General features: G+C 43.1%; 1 protein-coding gene across 4 annotated transcripts in view; it reads left to right on the top strand.

Annotated features, from left to right (window-relative positions):
- The window catches only part of LOC110389395 (A-kinase anchor protein 2-like), a 258,560-nt gene that overhangs the window by 87,163 nt on the left and 145,641 nt on the right, over positions 1-25,756 (top strand). For all 4 annotated transcript variants that reach the window (XM_021379718.1, XM_021379721.1, XM_021379719.1 and 1 more), the window contains exons 4-5: positions 21,418-21,532; positions 22,093-22,114. In XM_021379718.1, the coding sequence (XP_021235393.1) occupies positions 21,418-21,532; positions 22,093-22,114 (137 nt within the window). The remainder of the gene's footprint in view (positions 1-21,417; positions 21,533-22,092; positions 22,115-25,756) is intronic.

Below are 25,756 nucleotides of genomic sequence, written 5' to 3' on the forward strand. Positions count from 1 at the left end.
TCTGTTGGCAGCAGACACCTTAAGGCATGACCCTGGGGCCAAGCCAAGTGTGCCCACTGCTGCACACGTGCCATGCAAGGCAGCTCCAACCCCTGGGAGGGGAAGCAGCATGCACAGAGGTCTGTCCAGGGTCTGGTGCCAGCACCTGGAGGGCTGCCCAGTCCTCTGCACACTGCCACAGCACTACTGAGCTGCCCTGTTCACAGAATCACAGAATCAGTGATCACTGAATCAAAGAATGACATAGTTTGGAAGGGACCTTTAAGATCATCAAGCTCCAACCCCCTGCCATGGGCAGGGCTGACATCCAGTTGGTCAGGTTAGAACAGGACCCCCATTCAACCTGGCCTTGAACACTTCCACAGCTGGAGCACCCATAGTTCTGGGCAGCCTGTGCCAGGGCCCTCTTGAGTAAAGAACTGCCTCCAAACATCTAATCTACATTTCCCCTCTTTTAACTTAAACCCCTTCCCCCTTGTCCTATCACTATTACACTGTGAAAATAGTCAGTCCGCTTCCTGCTTATAAGCTCCATTTAAATACTGGAAGGCCACAGTGAGGTCTCCCTGGAGTCCTCTTTTCTCCAAGCTGAACAAGCCCAGCTCCCTCAGCCTTTCTTTGTAGAAGAGGTGCTCCAGCCCTCTAATCTTCTTCGTGGGGTTCCCTCTCCTTGTAGCAGTGGAGTAGTTGTGGTTGACCCTGCCTTGCACGGAGATATGAAAATGCCCTCTCCACTTCTCTTCCTTCTGCCCTTAGTCATCCCATCACTAAGATACCTCCCAGGTCCCAAAACATGTTTTTGGTGCCCCTGACTTTGTGCTCCCACTGCACTGTGCTCTCACAGAATGGTTGGCGTTGGAAGGGACCTTAAAGACTATACAGTTCCATGCCCCTGCCATGGGCAGGGACACTTCCTACTAGACCAGACTACCCAAAGTCCCATCCAACCTGGCTCTGAACACTTTCAGGGACAGCAACGTCTTCCTTTAGTCTTGTACCGTCCTTGGTCTTGTGCCATCCATAGTTTTGTGCCTAAACACCTCACACTCCTTCAGAAGTTCATTTTAATTTGACAAGAGCAAAATCCTTTTTTCTAAGGAAAAAAGGCTCCTTTCACTATAGCTCCTTCTGAGCGCACGTGGAAAGAGCCTGACCCTGTATCTTCTCACCAACAGAAATGCAATTCTAATGTCACTAAATGCTAGCCCTTTCTATGTGCTGATTTTATTCTTGTTATTATATTGCAAGATTGTGACTGCAGCATCCAAAATGCAAGCAGTTAACAAAAGTGCTAGGACTTACATAACCCAGTTTCTATGAAACTATGTCAGGATCCCAGTCCAAGAGTGGGCGGCCTCCTGCACAGTTAGGAAGCGTCCCTGAGCAGGCTCTGGTTTACCGCAGAGATGCATTTCATCTCCCCAGCATCCTCAGCTGAGACTGGGAGGAGGCGGTACATCTCAACTACTACTGAATGTGAGATACACAGGTCACTTAGTAGTCAGTGTGGCATGGGAACAGGATGCAGAGAGGCACAGAGCAACCATGCTCACTGAAACATGCCACTGCTCTAGCCCTGAGGATCCCACTACACAGTAGGCATGTAGGAGGCAAGGGTTTCATGTCACTCCTGTATCTTCCTCATTGCCATCTGGGACTTTGGCGGGAGCCTTCTTGCTTCAAAGCCTCGATTTCAGAGCTCTAGTCTTACCTCAGTCCAGAGGCTGACTCCTAGATGACTGTAACCAGCAAAGGGTTAAAACACAGACTGCCAGGCGCATAGGGATTTATCTGAAGGCTGGTTCCACATCTGGAAATGGCTTCTTCCCTGGTATAGCATTTCCATCTGGGAGGCTCCGTGTCATATTTTGGACTATGTGACCACTTTTGGTCACAACTACTTATAGCATACACCTTGCTATAGGAAGAAAACACATGGACTGCCTAGCTGATTTTAAATACAGGAGGTGTAGGAGACAACTAAAAGTGTGATGCATGTAAAGAGATTGCTATTTTCACTGCATTTTCCAGCCAAATGTTATGTGTGGGAAGTCAGCATAGGTGTGGCTGTCCTGGTGACCCAGTTGGTGGAAACATTGCTCATTGCAGGATTTATAACTTGCAGAAGTCATTAGGACGACCCACTCGCTGAGCAATAAAAAAGGCCTTCACCTGAATGGCAGATTTCAGACGGTGGCTAGTAGCCACCTTCCTTTTTCTTCCAGTCATGCACAATGGCAGCTGGGCACCTCACTAAAGAGAAGGTATCATCTGTTATCCAAACCATTCCAATATTCATATTTCCAGAGTACCTACGAAGGTGCACCTCAGGGCAATAAGTTCAGTGAACGTAAGAAGCATTGTAATGGAAAAAGACTGATCCTTCATCAGGCAAAAACTGATGAATGTATGGACTGCAGGAGAAAGCTTCAGATGGGCTGTTGTCAAAAGCCATTTGTTCAATACTGTGAGTGTACGATTCTGAAAACTATGTTTTATGCTTTTCTTGTTTCTGGTGTGGTGATGAATTTGTTTGCACTTACTTATCTTATTTTGAATACTGGCTAGAGGGACATCAAAAAGGCTTTATTTAAAATAAAAAATAAATTTGTCTGTGTGAAGTTACAGCAGTAATGCCAGAGAGGTCTGCCTTCCCAAGATCTGCCACCAAATTTTGATGTCCATTTTGTCACATAGGGATGTAACCTATGGTCTCCCAGACATTTATTCTCAGGAATTTGTATGTTTAGTTTCCTAAATGGAACAAAGTACATTTTTGTGTTTGGGGGCTAATCAATCATCAGAAAGATTTTAAGCAATAAAGGTTTCCAGGGGAAAAAAAATACGGAATAAGAAGAAAATAATTTTAAGAACAAATCTGGGTTTTATTTGCAGGCAAAGTATACAGTCATTATATCATAGTTTCCACACATCAGTGTAGGAAGAAAATTTATCTGTCCTCCCTTGAAGTAACACAAAGATTGGGATTTACAAAGCACGGTTACAGAAAACATTTTTTGTTAATTAACATTCAACAACAAAAAAAAATTGCTTTCATCTAAAAAATATTAAAATGATTATAAGGATATAACAGTAACTCGCTAAATGTGAAAAAGCTCCTTATGACATTTTTGGTCTCATGCCATGGTAGTTGCTTCAGGTTTTTGAAATACCCACCTGTTGTGGTTTTAAAGAATGACATGGTCTTTCTATATGAGTTGGCATATCTGAAGGTCTGACATCTGTGTAACTTCCTTCCTAGACTGAGGACACAGGAAATTAGAATTCTGATTCAAGCCCAGCAATTGTTTTCCGTAAACACAAAGAAAAATGTAGAGAAAAGTGTATGGAGTTTTCTTAATGCTGAAATGTTGTATCCCAACACTTTGCTGTTTCAGAGTAGCTTTTTCGCAACAAAATGATAGTGATTTCAGAAAGACAGGTGCAGGGAAGCATTACTTAAATTTTACATAATCTATAAAAAGAACAAGTAGGTGTTTGAAGTGAACTGTAGTAAAAAGCTCTATTTTGTCTTTCCACAGAAAAGCTTTCTGCTTTTATGCAACACCTACCAGCTTCCTCCTCCTTTCTCCACTGACACTGTCCTGTATCTATTTCCCAATTTTCCAGTTCAGCAGCCTGAATCCAGCAACCCAATCTCGGTCCAAAACTAGCATTTCCATGTGGTCAGTCCCCCATATTCAAGGCAACAGTGCTACACTCAAAATACTGCTATGACCCAAAAGACATACACCTTTTATGCAAAGACAAGAATTCATCTTCAAGACAATATAATTTCTGCCAATCTAATAGCAGAATTATTTTCATTCTCAGTATAAGGATTATAGGGAAGGGAAGAAAAAATTGTATTAAACGAAAAGTCTCCAGAGTAACATTTAAAACTGCCATGCCTACACTTCCTAGTACATACCCCTTTCTTTGCTCTTGCAGTCACTCTTCCTCTGCCATTTTGGATCTGTTCTGGAGAGACAGATAAAGCTTATGGTGAGTCATCAATGTCTCAAGCTCCTTCCTCATCAGGGCAAATATTACGTTGAGGGTGAGAGCTTCTTCCTTCCCTTTCTCAGGAGGAATGTGATACAGACATTGATGGTTTCCTCCCCCTAAGTCTTGAGGCAATTTGTATGTATGTTCTAAGATCTTTTTTGCCTTAATCTTTCTTCACTGGCCTGTAATTCCATGTCAGATGCAAATTTGCTGCATATGGAATTAACATATTTGTTAGTTACTTGTTCTTTGTTCTCTTGCACTAGGACTTGGCCTGACCATTGCTAGGTTGCTCATAGCTGTGGTGGCTCCAAGGTCTACCTGTGCCCTGTCCTCTTCACAGCATAATTTTTCCCTCTTTCCAGGCTCTAGCTGTGGCATCACGTATCTTCCTCTGCTCTACATGACTACACTGGGGTCATAAACGTATTTTAATACAGAAAAAAACAGCTTGGCACTGCTGTTTAAAAAATGTAGCTGTGCTATAAGATTATACAAACATGCAGAAGTCAGACAGAAGAGGTGGGTAAAGACAGAGCCTGACAAGTCCTAGGGACCTTGCAAAGCTACTGCAAAGCCAGCAACCTGACACTAGCAATGACCATTCTGAATTTACTGGGATGAAGGGTAGCAAAGCTAATTACATTTTGTTTCTCCTGCCCATAGCATAAACACACACAGACACATATTGAAATAGCACATGTTTCCAGATGTGCATGCTTGTATTCACAGGCTCTGATAATGACACAGTGAAAGCTAATTTGGTATCCTAACGTTTGCAGGTCAGGGCTTCAATGACATGTCAGGAGAATGTGAAGCAGTTTGACGTTATTGCAATTACCAAGCTCAGGATTTACAGCTGTTCCATAGACGGCTGGTGGACACCAAGTTTTCCCCCTGAGGCAGGTCAAATGAACATCCAAGAAAGGAAGTGAATATATTTGTTCTGGTGAAGGTAAAGCTAGAGGACTGTGTGGTCCCCTGGCTCCCAGTGTTCAGTGGGGTTAAACTGACGTTCACCAAGTAAGATTCTCCTCTGGTTTCCTGAGGTACCTCAAAGAAGCAGAACAAACTTTCCTGAGAACACCTGCGCCTGTGCTCAAGGTTGGAAGTGTCACTGGAGAGTCAGGAGTCATATACTGGTGCTTGAAAGGCCCAGATACCATCCTGTGCCCACATTCTCCAGGGCTGAAAAAGCATAGTTGTACCCAAATGTCGTGACAATGGCTGTCAGTTTCAGAGTTGGCCATGGGCATGTTCCAGCTTGGTCATAAAGACCCCACGAGCGCCCACAAAAAACTGCTAGGATGGGTATTGCTGCTCTCATAACCCACATACCTAGCTGGCAGCTAGTAGCGAAGTCGTGCCTAGAGAGCGTGCTGGGCAAGGTGCGCAACGGAGGAGAGGAGCGCTTCTTCCCAAGGGCTGTCATCCTGCCCGAGCTCACTAGAGGGCCCCATACACTGCAGAGAAACTCATCCCCCTGGAATCCGGATCCAATCCTGTAAAATCTGCTTGTACAGGCGGCAGTAGGGATTTTTATTATTTCCTTTTTGTTATTTCCTTTCTGCTGTGGCAGATCTGTTTCTATCCCCCGGGCAGCTGATGTCTGTGCACGGAGCAATCCTCTCTGATTGTCAAGGCAGGCCGCGTAGCGCAGCAGAAACGGGAAGCAGAAAAAGAAACCAAGCATGTGATCTTCATGATAATTCTCTCTGTACAAAGTGGTGCAGGAGCACAAGTGAGAGTAGGCATTCTGCAGCACTTCCCATGTCCACAGAGTGTTTGTCTGGTGGTTTGTTGTGTTACTTTATTAGGTGGCAAAACTGCTAAACCAGCACTTCCTACACAGTGATACGCAACACTAAGAGCCAAGGCTCAGCAAAGGAGGGTGGTGTGAGGGAGGGTGAATGGGAAATGAGAAAAGAGAAAATAGCCCCGTGCTGTGTGGGAGGTACTGGGCATTTGACACTCTTTATTAAGAAGTTGTACATCCCTGCGTTATTTTCGTAGGCCCCTCGCCACGGCTTTCACAAGCACTTCTGCTAGGTAGGTATTTACTGCAGTTCTGGCTGCAGAGAGTAAGAGCTCAGCCAGTGAGTGCGTCAGCTCACCATGGGCCAGGCAAGACATGGTGATGAGCCACCGTGCTGCTACCACTGAGCCCTGCATGTTAGAGCAGCCACCTCCTGGCATGAGCCTTCACCCCTGCAATTGCTGCATGACCAGTCTTTCCAAGGCAAGAGGATGTTCCTCTCATCTTTAGATTCAAACTCCACATCACTTAAAATTAGCTTGAGCCATATATAAACTGTGTTGTGTCCTTCTACAAATCAATCCACGCTCAGTTCTTTGGAAATCAGCGCAAAGTTGTTCCCAGATTCCTTTGTGTCACAGAAATCAAAATTTTCAAGGACTTTTTGGCCTGAAGACTTGGGTACTTCCTAAAGAGGGCATTCCAGGGAATGAGACAGGCACGAGAAGAACAATTTCTGTAAGAGGACTTTTAAAGCTTTATTCTGCTTGTGTCAGCCACATAAGAGGAGGTATGCAGGGGACAGTGAGCAGAGGCCAGAGCAACTCTATGGCCAGAAGGCCACAAAAGCACTCACTTTGGGTCTGGACCCCTGGCAAGAAGCTAGAGAGGATTACAGACACAGCTGGTTTGAACACAAAACTACGTCTTTAGCCTGCTCGTGCTTACCAGGGTTAGCATAGTGTAAGATGGCAAATACCAGCAGTTTTGTACCAACATCACAAAATACTTCTTTGTGACTGACCACAACAGCTGACATGAGTATTACAAAAACAAAATGAAACGAAAAAGCAAAGGAGGGCGGAAATAAATGGTGCAGTGGGTGCTTCACACCACTAGTAAGAAATTTTGTTAGAACAGGGCATGTCTCTCGACCCCACAACTCCTGCTTGGAGCATCATGCTGACAGGAGCTTGTATGCTGGCTGCAGGGTGAGTGCCATGGGGGCTGCCAACAGCAGAGCTGAGAACCACAGACAGAGCCAGGGAGAAATTAGGCCGATTTCAAATGAGGGAGGAAGCATTTAGACAGTTGGTGGTGTCCATCTGGCACTCAGTGACTAATCTGCCAACCCTTTGGCCAGCTCTCTCAGCAGTCTACACTTCCAGCTGCACTCATCTATTGGTCATGGTAGTGCAACTGGTGCCATTCAAGCTCCCTGAATATTGTTGCTGTTGTGAGCTTCAATGCCTTTTTTGAATTAAGGCATTTTTAAGTCAATTGAATTTAATTTAGTTTTGGTTTTGGTCAGCCCATTCCAAAGGACCAGGTCTACATTTTTACTTTTGTGCCATCTTCTGCAATTTAATGTCATTACACATAGATGAAGCTCCATTAGAAAGTAAATGACTGATTTACTTGATTGAGGAATGTGACTGTTCCTCAACTGGCATGGAAATCACAGGAGACGAAGTGTCAGAAGTTCTGCATCCCATTTTCAATAGCATCTCTATAATTTCTCAGATATTTTTATTTTTGTCAATCCACAAAGGTGCCTATCTGCATAGTTCAAATAACAATGTAAAAGTGAAGTAGGCACAGAAAGGAGAAGAGGGGGTAAATCACATGGATAAAGTCAATCATATTCACAGGTTTAGTGAGATTCAGCTGAAGCTTTTTACAGGCCAAGATCCTGAGTATTAAGATCCCCGTGAAACTCAAAAAACCCTAAAGTAAATCCTTGAGGTTTTTGGAAAGTCCTACAGAATTCCAATCTCTTTTTTCCTAGTTACGTAACAGGAATTTCCAGAGATGTGACATGGACCAGCTCCTCTTCCTACTCTATTCCTTTGTACCACTGTTACAGGGATCACAGTTGTTCTGACAACACAGTATGAGGGTGTTTTGTGTAGTCATGGCATCCACCAAAACAAAACAAAGCAAGCCAGTTCCTCACTACCAGCCAGACCTCCGGGATTGTAGCCAGGAACCCACAGGCTGTACTTGGTTTTCCTCAGCTTGTTGCAGAAAGAATAATGAACAGAGTAGAAAGAAATTTATAAGACAGTAGGGGTTATCCACATTGCTAAATGTTCTGGAGGTTCTCTTCCTCATTTACTCTCAGAAAGGCGGTCCTTCACTATGTCTCTGCTATGCCTTGTGCCCTGCTATGGACCGGCCATCAAAACGTAGACACTGGCATGCTTTCAAAGGTTCTTCCAAAAAGGAAAGTAATCCCTTTTCTAGCTCATCCTGGGCTGCAGGTGCTCTGTTGGCTCTTTTTCAGACCCTGAGCTGAATCAGCCCAGATGTCTGCTTATCCTGACTTGGAACTACTGCGGCTCCAGGGAAGTCCAGAGGTCAAGAATTTCACCCAGCAAAGACCCACGCAGGCAGGAAGCTGTCAGCTGACTCTTACCACAAGCATTCAGTGCAAAGTGAAGACAAACTTTTCAGCTTCCCACAATTAAAATCATGCCTTGTTCCAACTTTCCATGAGGCAGCAGGGGGGACTTCTGATCCATCATGGAAAATAAAAAGGACATTACCATGTTGTTAAACTCACTCTCCTTTCTTCAGCACCCTGAGTGATCAGACAGCATGACTCAAGTGTGGCTGATGCTAAGTAATGTGGAATAAAGAGCTGGAAGAGGAAGCCATGAGCAATCTCCGAGCTCTTTTCTGCACTCCTTTCTTTATTCATAAGATGCTTTCCAAGCAAGAATTTGGACTCATAGTTTCTACAAAGCATGGGAAATTATAATACTATCTATCTATGAAAATCAAAGGACCAAATGCCTCCAGATGTGCTCAGGATTACCTGAACAGGCATTTGGGTTTTAGAGGCTTGTTTGGTGTGGCCTCCAGCTGGGTAGCACCCCACTCTTCTCAGTCGCTCCTAGAGCAGTAACAACTAATGAGATGCTTTTGATGAAGGCAAGACAATCCTGAAATCAGATATGGGCATTGGGATTGGGTAGGGCCAATGTAGATGACCTTCTGTACTCCTGAGAAGAGAATATCAGGGTCTGTATGACAGAGTTAAAGCGAAGGCAGTTAAGACTAATGTGTTTCCAAAACACATTCAGAATTTCATCATCTTTCAGTCAATCCCAGGATGCTGTTGACTTGCTCCCTCTGCTTGTCCTGGGGTGGCAAGCAATTCCTCGAACTGAAATTCATTTATCATTTTCGCACACAATTTCATTCTTGCCTAGCTGAGCACAGCCAGTGGGAAAAAGTACTTTCCTTTACTAACCAAGATCCAGTTATCGACGCAGCCCCACCTTCCCTGCATTTGTGTGCCGGAAATATGTGTTGGGAATTTATGAGGGGAACAGCACAGAGTTCTCCTTGTGCCTGCAAGGACATAAGATCTCCCCAAAATCCCTTACCGGCAGTAGCAGCACCACCCAGCAGCCCCATGGACACTCAGAGAAAATGGCAAGAACAATAGCAGGAAATGTTTCAGGGTGGAAACAACAATCCGAACACAGCCCACATTTCTGGGGGCTTCCTGATTGGCTTGATTTGCCTCAGCTGGAGCAGTTCGGATAACCTTGGAGTTTTCTCACCAGGGTGAAAACTCTCCCCATTGAAGCTGCATTTGTTCTGATGCTTTCTGGGAGCACAGGGAGACTTACCACCAAGAACAAACAAATAAACGAACAAAACACAAGAGCTTTAATGTAGATTAGACCCATGAAATGGGGTCAGGACAGCAGGATTTTGGTGTATTGCTTGTTGCTGCTGGTGGAGAGTGGCTTTGCAGGACAACCCAGAGGACATATTCTTCACCTCACACTGGCCTTCATCCTAGAAGAAAAGACTGTGAGTTCCTGTAACGGAATGGCAGCAGAGGACATATTTGTGATGTTTGAGTCCAAGAAACTGTTTGCAACAAGAAACAAACAAAACAAGCAACAGTTCCTACTGGGTGTTCCCCTTCCTGCCCTGCTGCTTGGTTTCTGTCTCTGCTGTCCAAGCAGCTCTTGGCAGGCATGCATGGGAATGCATTTCTATATTTGTGAGGGGCTCTTGATGTTGGGAATTTTAAAAGGGATTTAATAAAGTTCACTGCCCAAAGCACACTGAATACCAGCTGCACACACCCCCTAGCTCTCCATCTCAGGGGCTTCTGAGGGCATCACAGGTTCAGACAGTCTGAAGCACAACACAAAAGGCAAGGAAAGGTTGGGTAAGAAAGGTCAGAGAGAAGTAGGTGGGATCCCTGTAAGCTTCGGCTTTCCATCATAGTAAGAGAGCTGTGCTTTAACAGCTATGCAACAGCCAAGACACAAGGAAGGTGTCATCACACCAATTATAACACCTGTTTGGGCTTGTACATTTTCAGTGTAATAGCCTGAATTCACTGGGTCTCATTTTCAATTTCTGAGTTATTCTCAGGCACGCATTTCTTGACTACATTCCACCAATGGCACAGTGTGCCTTAGGTCAGAGCACTGGGTGCTGGGCAGTACATCCTTACGAAGCTTGTCAACGGTTTACGGGCGTTAGGTCCAATTCCGTGACAAAGGGGACGGAGGACCCAAGGGCCCACGTCCCGGGAAAAGGGGAAAGGGGAAAAGGGTAGGGAGATGGCCCTGAGAGCAAAGAACAGCGGCAACAATCAGAGGAGAAACAAACTAATTTACTAAATAAAATATCGGAATGCAAAACAACACACTATAGTACAATACATTCACTACATGATGTTATGATGTGGAGTACCAATAACCGAAAATCATAAAACCATGACAAGCTAACTAGTAGGCTTAGTGACACCATCTTCATTGCAACAGCACATTTTAAGCAACCGCTGCAGAATATTCATAAAGAAAGGGGATAGATAAGCTCTTCTTTGCACCTGAAATTCACTACAAAGTCCACGCAGTCATTAGAAGTACATGTGACTCAAGTCAAACCAAGATGCTAGAAATGTCACATGTACCATGAGTATCACTAATTAATAATACCAGCTAATATACCTACCTGGGAGAAACACAGACTGATATGTGATTGGACCATATAGGACTGGCAAAGAGTATTGGATCAAGATTGAGAAATGGAGTCAAATAAAGTGATTTACAGAGTTTACAGCAGAGCTAAAACAGCCAACTCCAGCCTTTGCTTGGCTTTTTGAGAACACTGCTCTTTCAACAAACAGTGCAGGCTTTCAGAGATGATCAGATTGCCACACAAAGGACTTATCTGCATTTGCTCCCTGGGGACAGGGAGGGATTCAAAACATCACTGATGGGAAACACACAAGGACTGAAATCCTAGTGTGTGTGCAGTGAGGAATGAGCTGCCATGACTGTGAGCAGAGTCTTTCAGTAGAGGAAGCAGTGGAGTTTGGTGTGGAGGAAAATGTAGGAATTCAAGGAATGACAAGCAGTATCAGTAAGAAGAAATAAGGGCAACCTATGCAAGGAAAACCTTGTCTTTCAATTACTCTTCATATACCTACATATATATATATGTAAACGCAAATCCACAGAGCATTTTTAGATGTTCTCTCAGGTACCTCTGGTTATGCTTGGACTACCATAAATCCAGCATGTGTATTAATAACCACCATACACTCTCCTTAAAACTCTGTCAGTTGAATAGGTGTTAGAGTAGGCTGCAAACACTGCTCATTGGCGATGGTATTTAGGCAGACACCATGTGCAAACAGTCAGAGCAGAGATATTACAGTGGAGTTCAGTGCACCATTTCAAATTCTTTCTCCAAAAGTAGAACATGTGCGAAGAGTCCTACAGTGAAACTTTAGAGCACTTCTTGCTATAAAAGAACTTAAGCACCTTGTCAATGCAGGAAGTTAGAATTGTCCATGATATTTTTTTTATTTCACGTTGTAGAATTATGTACCATTATCCTATTTATTGACGGAAGAAAGATTTAGAGTTCCTAAGACTCATATGAACACTGGCACTGCAGAAAAACAAGCAAATACTGATGTAACCACCACCACGCTGTGTTTGCATCTACTCCATGCAATCTAAGTAATAGGTAGAGAAGAGGAAGAAAAATATTTACATCAGAAATATTTATATCCTTGAGAGTAAAAACAAAAGAAAACAAACAAAAGAAAAGTAAAAACACAATCTTTGGCCGAAGATGAAAGAAAAGAATTGTCACTATAAACTGAGCAAGAAAAATGCGATTCATAGGAAACTGTGCTTCACAGTGGAGAAAAAAACAGTAGCAAGCAGAAATGCAGCAGAAGGGGAAAGATAATTTGTAGGCAATTACAGCTGTATAACATATTTTACAACTTATAATACACATTACTTTATAGCATGTTATAAATCATGTTATACTGTATACATACATAGATGTAATTAAGTGCGGTAAGTTACTACACTTAACAATGTGATCATACGTGGACTCCTTCCCTTGAATTGTGGTGGTTCTCATCAGCTGCAGTAGATGTTTAGAAATTTCCCTTTCTTTAACTTTTAGAGGTGCAAGCTTTTGTAGACTATAGTTCTTCGTCCTAGAAATGGAACCATCTTTGTCACAAATGAATCATGATCCGCTGTGCTCCAAAGATCTCTTTACTGAGGAGACTGACTTTTAGTGAGGGCATCAAGATGGCCAGCTAGGAGAAAGGAGCACTGGTTATATGGTCACACATGAATGTATTTGCCTTAAGTGAGAGAGGAGAGGCAAGGAGAAAGGATGATGAAGAAGCAGTACATATATATACATAGTATTTTATGTGTATATTTAATTTAATGTTTAATATTTGTTTAATATTTATATTTAATGAGTGTTATAAGTGGACAAATAACCAATGGAGACTGATAGACTGTGAGAAGCAGGGCAGTTGCAGGGAAGCAGGAGAGATTGGGAAGGATGGGCATGGGGCATGGATGGTGTGGGATGGGATCCATCAGGAAGAGGAGTGGGGACTAAGCAAGCAGGAGGAGGATAGTAGAGGAAAAAATGGAAGATAAGGGAAGGATGAGGAGAGGATGGGCCTGGTTTAGAGCTTGTTTTCCTGTCCTCTTCAGTACTGTATCTACATAAATCAGCAACAACAGCCCAGTGCTGGCTGTGGCATTTTCCAGTTCCCTGGTTGCTCAACAACACTTTTGTTTTTGAGAGTGTTTGTCCCAGTGTGGTGACTTCCTGACAGAAATGCAGTTAAATCACAAACACAAGGTAGGGGTACCTTGGCCTTTCAGCTGCCACCAGCAAACCTCACCTCTGAGTTTAAGGAAAGAGTGGTTCCTTGGATGGTGAGGTCAAAACTATCTGGCAGCCGGTACCTGATCTCCCCAGAGGTTAAGTTGGAAGGAGTCTTCCCAGACAAATGTGCAGGCTTCTATCGACCCAAGGTATTTTGCTTTTTCATGCAGCATTGCTTGAGCTCCAAGTTTGCAGAAGTTTAATGCATTCCTAGGGCAACCCCTCTAGAAGAAGCAGTAAGTTTCAGTAAGGGTAGAAAATAAATAGCCAGCATCTATCTGAAGTTTCTGGTGTGGATAGCCTGGAGGTTGCTGGGAGATAAAGCCTCACCCTTTTCTAGGCTTGCTGCCTTCCTTGTTAATGCTGTGAGGTAACTGCATGTGTATCCTCAGGACACTGGTATGTTTAAAACTGGAACAAAAACAACCTCCTCCCTTAGCACCTGCAGATGTGGCTGCATAGGGTCATGCCTGCATGTGAGTTGTGCATCCACGCTAGCCCTGGGTAGCACTGTAGCAGCCAGCACTGCTGCACTATAGAAGGATGAGCACTCTAAAGTCATCCCTCAGTTGCTGTCCCTTCATTCTTTGGACTTCTCCCAAGCTATAAATAACTCAGTCCACTGTACAGCTGAACTGCTGACACATGTTTCTAAGCCAAAATGAATTTTCATGTGTCTAGCTGCAACGTGTCAGCATGCTGCGCTGCTTTCCTAGTCTCTAGGTGTGTACTGCTTGTTATGGTCTTTGGGTGGAGGGGAACCACATATGTGCCTGTCTCGGGGCTTGGAGAAAAGAAAATGATAGCAATGGTGAAGTGAAGACAAAAAGCTGTGCTGCACCAGGAGGAGCCTAAATATCTCATTCCAGTTGATGGCACTGAGCGAAAACACCAGGAGCACTGTGAGAATTGCTCTAAATAGAGGTGTCCCAGAGCAGGTGACCATCCAGACAGACTGCAGGGTGAATTAAGCTACTGTGGTCTTTACTCAGCTGAATAGAGAGATGGACACTCTCTGAGATTTGGCCATGTCCTGCTTGGAGTCTGGTCAGGAGCAAAAGTGGAAGCCCTCAGGCCGAAGTGCTTAGGTGCAAGTAGATGGGAAGGAGAGGAAGCAGTCTCTTGGCTCCTTCACCTCTTTGTTTGATGGCCAAGGAACTGGGTTCAGACCAGGATTTTTCTTACCTCTCCATTTCCCAAAGGAGGGTTTAGCAACATGGTGCTCCTCAGTAAGGATGAACATCCAAGGCACAGTGGTCCACTGGTTTTCTACCCTCTCCTGGGGCAGGTCAGCCTGGCCCTGGGAAGTTTTGGAGGTTGTAATCCCACCCATACTGGAGACAATTTGAAGAAGACTGAAAGAAGTCAGCCCTGGAAGGCTTGCATTTGTAGAAATTCACAAATAAGTGTGGGCTGTAAATAACAAAGGGACAAGAAGTTAAGGTGGCATGAAGAGATGACACTGGAATTAGATGACATGTTTCTAAAACAGAGAAAATGTAGCTCCAACTGGTGGAAGATTCACCACAGAGACAATAATTAGTACACGAACATGGTTTTGCTTTGGCATGGAAAGGACTTGGCTGCATAGCTTTGGCAATTCCAGGTCAAAGCATTTGTAAGCTGTCCAGAAAGTCTTCTACATCTAAAGCGAACAACAATTTACTAACTAACTCTGGATAAATATATCTGGTTTCATAGCTGACCATGACCATTTTATAGCTGACTCAAGAGATCCTATGGCCAATGCTTGACTTGTTCTTGGTTTGGCTAACCTAACAGGGATTAACATGGTCCTAAATCAGGCAGATGCAAAATATTAATATACAGCTCCCTTTTGTGTATGTACAAATCTATTGCAAACAGCCAATGGAGTTATACAGTGTATTTCCTCTCTTACCAAGTTCTTCAGCTGGCACTGGATTTCAACTTCTGCTTAGTGAGAGGAACTTCCTATGTGCTCAGGAAGATACATATAGATTGCCAGAGCAACTCATTCAACATCATGCCTGAATCTCATATACAAGCATTGATTAGTGATAATGCATTCTCAGTCTTTCCAATCACATAGGCTTTGCCTTTTCAAAGATGCTAATTAACTTTGCTGCTCTTGATTATCAGTCACATTCTGTAAACAACACCCTTTTGGAAATCATAACATGCACGCTGCCAGATATCCTCCTTGAGGGTGTGCTGTTCAAAAAGGATGAGCTCTGCAGAAAGACTAAACTGAGAGGCACTGAATTACTCAGCTCCAGAGTCACATTTCAGAATGTGCTTCAGACCTGAAATCAAGCAGTTTTTCGCCATCAGCACAGGTTATGTGTAGATACACAGAGACATCTACAGATGTTTCACCTGGGTTTGGCATAACTGCCAGTGTTTGCTAAGAAAACGAAGCCAGTGTAGAAACTAAACCAAGCAATTCTCTGCTCCCCTATAGCAGCTGAAGGGCACAGTTCATGGCGTAGAATGTAAGTAAATGGCATGTTGTTTTACAGCCAAGTTGCTGAGACGTGGCCGTTGATATGGGTGCAGGTTACCATGGTTTGTGCTCAGATGGACACTGCACTTTAAGTTGCCAATAAAAGAAACACTTTCTGGTCTTGCTCTGTGGTCAAAGGCTTCATGAAATCTAAATGCACGAGACAGACACCGAGTGCATACAGGGATAAAATTCATCCCTTTGAATGAGGGATGGCCTCTCCCTAAACTTTATGACTAACTTTCTGTGTAGTAAGTATCAGAGGGCTTTGTAATAGCTCTCTGCTTGTGAGCCTACCATTTTAATATCAGTCAAATTTTCATCTCTGAGCGTCCTGGTACAAATTACTAGTGTCCAGATCCATGACTCCTTTGTGCATTTTATACCAGGTTGATTTAGATTGCCAGTTAAGCAATGGTAAAATACTCACTTTACAGCTGAGACATTCCCCACTCTGCATACGCATCCTTCATTTTTCCCTTTCAGTGTTTATTCTGATTAAGTTTTTCCTGTTTTCCTTTGTGTACTTTCCTTATTCATGCAAATGAATGTTTATTTTTCCACTGACACATCACTGTGTATGCCACAGACATCATTTCTGTTATGCATCTATCTTCACTGCAGAAATGGCGTGAGTATTTCTCAGGTTGTGGGGTGCAGCCCAGCATTCAGAGCTAATGCAGGCTAAAGAACTGATCTTTAAACCTGCGGCTGTTCTCCCTGCTTATAATGCTGTTACAGTCCTACCTTGAAAAAAACACTGCTGAGCTTTCTCCCAAATGCAGGTATCTCCAGAAAGCATGTATGTGCCAGAGTTAATGAGCTGGACAGAGGAGGTTGTGTTGTCTTCAGGCATGATTCTCCTTACTTTAGATTCATGTGTCTTTGTTGCAAGGAGCGTGGCTGTGAACCAACTGTGTGAGCACTCTGAGAACGCTGTTCAGGGTCTCTGCTGGGGACAAAGAAAAACACCTTGTATCTTTCAGCAGAGAGGAAGACGACAGCCTGAATCCATAGTTTTCAACATAAATGCACATCTACAGTACCAACCATCTCTTTTCATCTCTTAGCTCTCCCAGCTTAATTTCTCTTTTTGTCTTCTGAACTAAAAATATTTCTGTGCTCTCCAAGAGTTCTTTTGGCCTCTGGTCCCAGCATGCCAGCATGTTTATAAATATCTTAAGTGTGGGAGACAAAGGGACATGGCCAACCTCTTTTCAGTGGTCTTTGGGAAGAGGACAAGGGGAAATGGCCATAAACTTGAGCATAGGAAGGTCTGCACCAATATGTGAAGGAACTTCTTCATGGTGAGGGTGACAGAGCACTGGAACAGGCTGCCCAGAGAGGTTGTGGAGTCTCCTCTGGAAATGAATTCAAGACCCGCCTGGATGCCTACCTGTACAGCAGGGGGCCTACTTTGAATGGGGTTTGGACTCGATGATCTCTGGAGTTCCCTTCCAACCCCTACAGTTCTGTGATTCTGTGATCTTTCCATTTCCCCATCCTGTTCTCTCAGAACAGCCTGCCCTGCTGACACTGGTTCAAATCCTATCAAACACACCAATCAGTTTTCCTTCAGACACCTCTTCCCCTGCAGCACTGAGTGGTTCTGCTCTGAACTCCATGAGGCATCTTATCTGACACTCATGGATTTTGAAAGAGAAAGCCTAGCAGTAGCTTTGAAAAGGCTTTCTTTTCCCAAAAGCCTTGGGGGATACCAAGCCTTCACTGAACAAAGCCCTGAGCATACTGGTCTGATCTCATAACCTTGCTTTGAACAGGAGGTTGGACCAGAGGCCTCCAGAGGTCTCCCTTCCTACCTGGGTAATTCTATTCTGTAATCTTACCAACCAATGAGTGAGAGCACCCACAAATGATCACTGGCAGAAAAATGATGGCCAAGAGACAGAATCCCCAGACATCTCTTCTTCTGTTCATGGTTTCCCCCCCTTTGTGGTGGGACATCGCCATAAATAAGACCAGGTGGGCCACTTGGATTTCACTACCATTCTTCTCAGTGCTGAGCCCAAGCATCACATGCGCCACTACTGGGTTTTCATAACCCAGTCTGGACCACTTTCAACAGGCACCTTTTCCCCAGCCTCCTGGACGCCAAGTCAGGATAGACAGGAACCCTTGAAATATGCTGGATTTCCTCATGGTGCGTTCAGGTTAGCTGCTTCCAGGAGAGCATGACCAAAACAGAGCTCCTGATGGCCCTGCTGGGAATTGCCCGACAGGGCTGGATAGATAACCACTTTCCTGTCTCCACCTCCTGGGACATAAACTTGGAGCTGAGATGTGGCACGAGACATATCCCTTGCAGCTGAGGAAATTACACCACCGACAACACTGCTGTATCCTCAAGTGTTCATGGCAGATGTCCACCAAAGGAAGCTGAGGGACAGATAGCCCAAGGCACAGTTGGATTTCTGAGTGATGAAATCTCCCCTCTTTGTTCCTGTGGTATTAAGGGAAGTGGGACTCTATGTATATCCACTGTAAAGAGCTGCTCATGACAAAGCAACTCCTGAATTCATCACCTGCTTTTTTTTAATCCATATGGCGACAGTTCAGCAGATCCTGGAGATCAGATAACTACTTGGGCTGAGAAGCAGCTAGGCTAATAGGCTGTTTTACACCACTTCTAAACAGTCTTGAGCTCCATTTTCTTCTTGTGTGCATTCCCTACAGCATTCCAGGTACTGCAGTTGTTTATTTGATGGCTTTATTGTCGTGGCTGCCATTCAAACTCTAGCCTGAAGTCTGTTAAGGTGCCAGGAAGAAGGGAATTAGCGGGTTTCCTTACCAGGTGTCAAATGACAATTAAAACACATCCTCTTTAAACTGGGCTAGAAGAAAGAGACATTATTGAATATTTAGAAGCCTTACACAGGAAGAATGTAAGGATTTTGTATATGCATGTACATGCACATGTGTACTTTGATGGATTTATTGCTCTTTAGACCATTATATGGCATGTTGCCTGAAACAAATGGGATATTAGTGCCTTTGTTTCTCAGGCTAAATTTGCATTTGTCTGTTGTATCTTGTTACCAAAATAGCTGGCAGCACTCCTGGTCACTCAGAAAATTTGACAGTATGATACAATTAAAAAAAAAACAGAGGACGTAGAACAACGTTAAGTTTGTATTGTGACTTTAATCTTTGCACTGCTCCAGTGTAAAGAAGCCCAAAGATGGTAGGCTCCAGGTGCCTACTGAAGAAGAAATATTTTCCAGTGAGGTCACTGGTGCCTGTGTGGTTTGCTGATTAATGTGTACAACAGTGCACATGGAAAGTGTTCTTGAGTGTTTCTGTTACCTCACATACCCCATTAGCATTGCCTCAGCCTTTAAGCCTAGAGAGTAGAGGTGAGAGTCCTAAAATTTAGTGAAAAGGAATAAAGTAACCTGCTGCGTATTCTAATGCTTGGAAAATGACCCTTGTGCTGTGTAAAAGGGTGCGTTCTGGCTGAACACTACTGAATGCTCTGTATTTCTCCTGCCATGGCTAGGAATCCAGTATTTTGTCTGCAAGACTAGATCCAGTCTCTGTAATGCCTTAGAGTTCCGAGTCTGTCTGCACTGATTTCAGTGGAAGAAGAGTAATGTGAACTTACAGCACAAGGCTGTATGCATTCTTAGATCTCTGCCCCTAAGAGCCTTACCTATGTCTTTCATGCTGGCAGCTCTGTATCAATTCTTTCCTCTTTAGCAAGTTGCTGATATTACTGCTTCTAGAAGTTTAAAACAAAGAAAAAGTTTTCAGAATAGGAAAATCTGATACATCATCTGTCCAACTTGTTTTAGTGGCAACAGTAGTCTGGCGTGAATGTGACAGAAACTGAGAAAGTGGACTGGGAGAGAAGGTTAAAAGGAACATAAACAAGTTAAAACACAGAAAAAAAAACAGCAAAAAAAAAAAAAAAAAGGCAGATATCCAGAAAGTAAGAAATTATAAATCCACCCAATAGCAGACAATTCCTTTCACAGTTTTGAGCCAAGGCACAAAATCTGCATTTATGATCACTTCAGACTGCAAGGGGTACACACACATTTACAGCCTTACTTACACCAAATGAGTTGCCTTACACCGTGTATACTATCAGAGTTTTCATTGTCATAACAGATGAATTGATGTCCAGCTCATTTGAAAGAATTTTTCACGTGAATTTTGTTGTTGCTGACTTCTATGCACTCCCGTTTTCCAGTCTCTTCCTGGATCATGTGTCTAGCAACATGCACCAGGCTGCACAATATGTATTCTGAAAATCCTGCTGAGTAATTCACTTGGGAAGGAAAGAGACATGCTACTAAAACCCCATTCACCCAGCTCCACGACATAATTTCATCAGAACAGAATAATTCAAATGTCTTCGTCAGCAAGGCATAAATGTACATGAATCTACTAATCTCCCCGAGGGACAGGGAAGAAAATGAAACCACCTTTCTGTTGACTTCTATATTCGTTAAGTAGGAGCATGGCAATCTCTGACCTCAGTGATGAATGATTTTTTCACTTCAATTTAAAAATACTTCATGGGAAGGAAAATTGAGATGAAAGAGTACTTTTGAAAACTTTCTCACTGCAATATTCCCCGTACCAACTTTTTCTATTTCACTAGAATGAAATATTTGCATCTTTAAACTTTTTATATTAACTTGGAGAAAGCATTAGGTGGATTGGGACTGCAGTTTCTAATGATACCTACATTTGGGCACGTGAGTTTTGTAAGTAACCCAAGCTGTCAAGCTCCTGAAAGGAGTAATCCCTCCCTGCCTCCTCCCTCACTTGCACAGTCACCTTCTCCTTGCCCTCTGCCTTCTGATCGAACAAGCATAAATTAAGCCCTGCGCTGAACAGAGATGGAGAAGAGCAAAAATTAGTCCTTTTGTTTATTTGTTTCCAAAATTGAGAAAATGGGGACAGTGATGTACTTAAAAATAGAGACAGAGAATATAACTGCGTGATACTGGTATAGATCATGGCAATAAAAGGAGGTTTAAGTTAAAGTAATGGAGAATCTGACCTTGTATATTTGTGGTTAAGAATATCCCAAATCAAGATGAACTGCATCTTCAGAAGTGAGTGTTGTTCGATCTCAGCAAGTTCAACAAGGCTGCTTGCTGCCTAGAACAACACTGTTGTCTGTGTCTTCTGTTATGTGAAGCACCTGGACTCCCCAGTACCATCCGGTAACAGTATGAAGCGTGGATGGAGATCCAAGGATTTTAGCTACCCTTGAAGAAAGCTCCAGACAAACAGAGTTATTGAGGAAACTGGGCAATGCACTTGCTCCAAAAAAACTCCTAATACAGCTAGTTGTCTGCCAGCTTCCAAAAGCTATTTCCACTTTCATTGTTCATAGTATGGAAGCATTAGGAGGCACCAATTCCTCTAATCATTACTGCATTTCTACAGTTATATTCAATAGTCTGGTTTCTACAATGGAAGTGCATGTCTGAGAGATGTTAAAGGAACTGGGATGAAAGTATACTTTTAGTTAATCTGCACATTTTTGCAGAAGTGTGTAATACGAAAATTATGTTTTTTGTCTTGAGTATATGCTTTACAAATAATTCATGTCCATTCACATGCTAGTAAATCAGTTGTGATTAGCAAGTATGAAAGGTATTTCTTATGACATTTGAAATACTAATTACTACCTTGCTAACTATATCTCATTGAAATAGTATTTACAAGTTTTATTTTTGTGTGTATGTGCATGTCTGTGTGTCTTCCACAGGCTGGAACAAGAAATACAGAAATTAGAAAGTGAGGAATCTCAAATATCTGCCAAAGAACAAATCATTTTGGAGAAACTAAAGGAGACTGAGAAGTCCTTCGACAACTTGCAAAAGGTATTAAAAAAAAAAGACATTTAGTCATAGACTGAAACCAAGAAAGACTCTTAGCACTATTCCAAAATAGCAGCTATAATTCACAGGAAGGTTGAGGGCAGTTGCAGACCATTTATTTCAAAGCAGGATGAACAAAAGCAGCAAAGATACAGAGGTGTCAGATCTATTTTGGTTTGGACTATTTGGATTTCCCCTCCTCATTCCAGGCTTTTCAAAAAGGAGATTTAGTGCACTATCTCCATAGCTTATCTGCATGGAAGCCATGTGAGCTTTCAGAAACCACTGAAAGATGTCAGGATGCCCAGAAGGAATCTCAAGCTTCCCCCTCCCAGTGGCACCCAAAAATAGTGCCATTTGACATAAACGCCACTTCTGAATGGTGCTGCTTCTGAAAAACACTAAGAGTTCTCCTTTCTGTTACAACCATGCCCCTCTCCCGTGGCCTCTAATTGCACCTAAACCTGAGGAGCCAAAGTCCCAGTTACCCATTTAAAAGTGACAAAGAACCATAAAAGCAACCCTAGAAAGTTTTAACCCATCTTTCCTTTTTCTCTTCACAGACTTTCTCACACCAGGATGGTGGTAAGTGCCTTTTTACTACTGTTTATCTTTGAGTTTAACAAATGTTACATAGCTGTGTTGCAAAAGTTTACAGAGTGAGGATTCTTCCATTCATTGCATGTTTCTGATTTATTGCTAGAGCCATTACCTTTTTCTTTGGTGTTGCTATAGTGCAAGCACAAATGTCACTGTTGCTGTGGGGCAGCATTCCTTCTGTAGAGCTCCAGCTACTATTACGTACATACTAGGGAAATAAAACCAGGGATGTCTTAAAACAGACATTGTCCTAGACATCCAGACATCTTCCAAGTTTCCGACCTCTTCCACAACAGGACAATCCAACAGTGCAGGCTCCTTTTCACCTACTCAGTGATCTATCCTCCCCCTGCATGAGCTCATACTATTCATAAATTGCTAAATACAATGTGGACTACTCCTAATTTACAGCAACAATCTGCTTTTGATTAAAATTTGATTACTTCTCTGATGAATGATATTCTATGTGTGATGATTGTCACAGAAGGAAAGCCTTGCATAGGTGAATGAGGATGCAATAATTCCTAGTTTATGAGCTCAGTGTGACAAAATATGTGGTCATTCTAAATACTGAGATACAAATACAGGTGTCTGAGTGAACAAAACATATGGTTTGTTGCACAAAGTCTAGAGAAACTCTTGCAGTGCACCTCCAGGACCATCAGGGCTCAGGAAGGACAGCACACTGATCTATCTGCAGATAATTCTGTACTCCAGACACAGGTTCCCAGCTCCCAACTTCAAAATGATAAGATGCAAAATTCTGGTTCCTCCAGCTGCTGACAGTCATGCCCAGGCTTACTTAAAGCGTGGGTGGGGAACATGTAGGATGATCCTAACATATTATAGCACTGCTACACAAGCATAGGTAAATACATAGCCCATTAGCTGATTTAGATATGCTGGAGGGAGATTCTTTCAATTAATGTTAAAATTGTCTCGTAATGAAGTTTTATTTTTGCCTCAAAGATCCAGTTCAGAAATGTCAACTTCTGTTAACAATGTAATTCAATCTTTAGGTTAACTTCAGGCATGAAAAAAAAAGTCTCAAGTAGGATGCTTTTCTGTGAGAATTTGTTTTTCCTCTTTCCTGAATCTTTTGAAGTCAGCTATAACAAACTAAATAAAGATCCAGAATGGCAAACATTTTCTACCTGTGCAGAGTTTCTCTGTGGTTGTTGATATGTCTCCAAAAGAGGAATCATTGCCTTCAGGTATTAGCACCTAACATGTACAGCAACCTTCAGGACTCCTGCAAGGCACAGTCTGCCTTTTCATGAGTGATATGATAAAACAGGAGTGAAACAAAACTCCAGTTAGCCAATGTGAGGCAGTAGTTTCCCCTAAGGCTTTTTCTTGTAGCATATCCATCTGCAGCACTTTGTTCAACCTAACCATGCTCAAGATTTGGCCTGATTTCAGCAGATCGTTCCTTCACAGACTGAGCCAGAAGCAAGAATAGCTTGTAATTTCTGCAGGTCTAACAGATAACAGTAAAATTATGTAAATGGCAACAGGCTGCTCACAGAACCCATGTGTGACTAGAGGAAGCAGGGCATACAGACAAGTTAGGGGTACCTCTTCTGGAGCCTTGGTTTACCTGCCTTATCTCATGCTCTTGGTAGGTGGTCATCCTCTAAGTAGTTTTGTGAAGAAGCAGACTGCACTCTGAGGCTCTAGAAATGTTCAGGGCCATGAGCCATCCCGCTGACCCAGGGCTGCTTCCCATTGTGGGCATGGTGTGGCTGTGCATCTCTATGTGTAGAAAGCTGAGCTGGTCCTCTGTTTTCTGCTGCCCAGCAGCAGGCTGTGATGGCAGCTGATCACAGTAGGAAGATGTTATGTACATTGCTAGCTGTGAGCAGTTTGATAACATAGTTTTTTCTGCTTTTCAAATACACACACAACTTCCTTCGTTGAGGCAGATCATTCATTTGTCAACTATATAACATATGCTTCAGAGGAAAATGGTAGGAATCATTGCATTGTACAGCAAGGCTGTGTAAAAACACATACATGAGCCAGTACATACACTAATGGCTACCTGTGATGGCAGTTTATTCAACTGATGCCTGAAAGACTTTGAGTTCATAAATCTCATGCTAGTTCACTGAGTACATCCTTCCCTTTATTCTAAATGTAGAGATGATGCAGAAAGTGATTTACCTCACCAGTGTATCTCTCTGTGTGCTTCTGTGCCATGTACATGGTGTTGACACAGCTTTTGTGCATGCAAAATACACAACTGCAGACTGCTCATAGCCCAGAGAGATGCAGAAGAAAGTGATGAGGGAAGGGAAGAAGAGGTGGTAGACACTGATGGTCAACCAAGTGGCTCTGTGTCCTTCCCAAGTGACTGTTTTGGCAATAACCATTTCTGAGCTTGAAATCATCCAGGCACAATGAACTCAAACCTCACATTTCCAGGATACAAATATATTTTCCCTTCATACATCGCTACACAAAATAAAGGTGAGCAGAAGCACCAAGACTCCAGCCTGCAGTTCCATCCTCTACAGTCAAGCTTCTGCCAGCCTGTGGTGCCCTAGGCCCACAGGAGAAACTCTCCACTTAAACAAGACCTTAGATAACGTGGTGTCATTTGTTGCTGCCCAGGTCTGCAGGCAAAACCAGGCACTCTGTAATGTTATGCTGCGTGCCTACAGTGAACAAATAGAAAAGAGAGTGCTCACACTCCATGTGTGCATATGTTTGTGACTCAGTGTATGCATAAACTAAAAGCCCCGTTAAGATCTGATGTGACTCTGTTGACTGTTTGCCCTAGGCTAAATTCATTCCCTGCAGCCTTTAGCCATCTGAATGCAAACTGCATTCTGCTATTTCAGCCAATGGGCAACTCTATGGTTTGCATAAGCTGTTTGAATCCTGTGTGTGTTAACATATATTTGGCAAAGCTGTGGCTCTGGAAATGTGATGTGGATGTTTTGATTCCCAGCCCCTGTCTTAGTGGCTCATCTACTTTCTTCTGCTTCAATCTGGATTGATCCAAAGCCACCTGCTCAGACCTGTTCTCCTGGTCTTACAATCACGGTGGGGGCTCATCATCTATGTTCACCCTGCCATAATGCTCTACAGCCCTAGATGGCTTCACAGGAGAACAGCCCTGTCCTGGGTGCGAGTGTGCATGGCAGAACTTAGGCACACACTTCGCCGGTAGTCAGACATTTTAAAGGAATTTGAGCTCTTGGAAAATGAGCTCACTGAGAGCTATTTTGAGCAGCCCCAAAGGTTTTGTTCTGTGTAAGCACCCTTGAAGGTTTATCAGGGCCTATATGGGCTCTCAATCACTTCGTTAGTCTGATAATATGGAGAAGTGCCATAATCCTAAACTGCAGCTTGTTATAAGTAGCACAAAAAGCCACAGGACATGTTTTATCTCATTCTTAGGTATTAATAGCTCATCAAAGGTTGAAACGAAGCTACTCAATGGAGTCAGTTCAAATGCTTTAATTTATGGTCTGTCTTACTTCTCACGTGAACAAAACACTAATTGTGTCTCAGCCGCTCCTTGTAAAATTGCTCTGTTACATTGTTTTTAGCGGTTCTATGTGCAACAGACCTTGTTGCCAGTGAGATAAAAGGAAATAAGCTATTTTCATCCAAGGC

The sequence above is a fragment of the Numida meleagris genome, chromosome Z (assembly GCF_002078875.1).
Source record: "Numida meleagris isolate 19003 breed g44 Domestic line chromosome Z, NumMel1.0, whole genome shotgun sequence".
In the NCBI taxonomy this organism is placed as follows: domain Eukaryota; kingdom Metazoa; phylum Chordata; class Aves; order Galliformes; family Numididae; genus Numida; species Numida meleagris.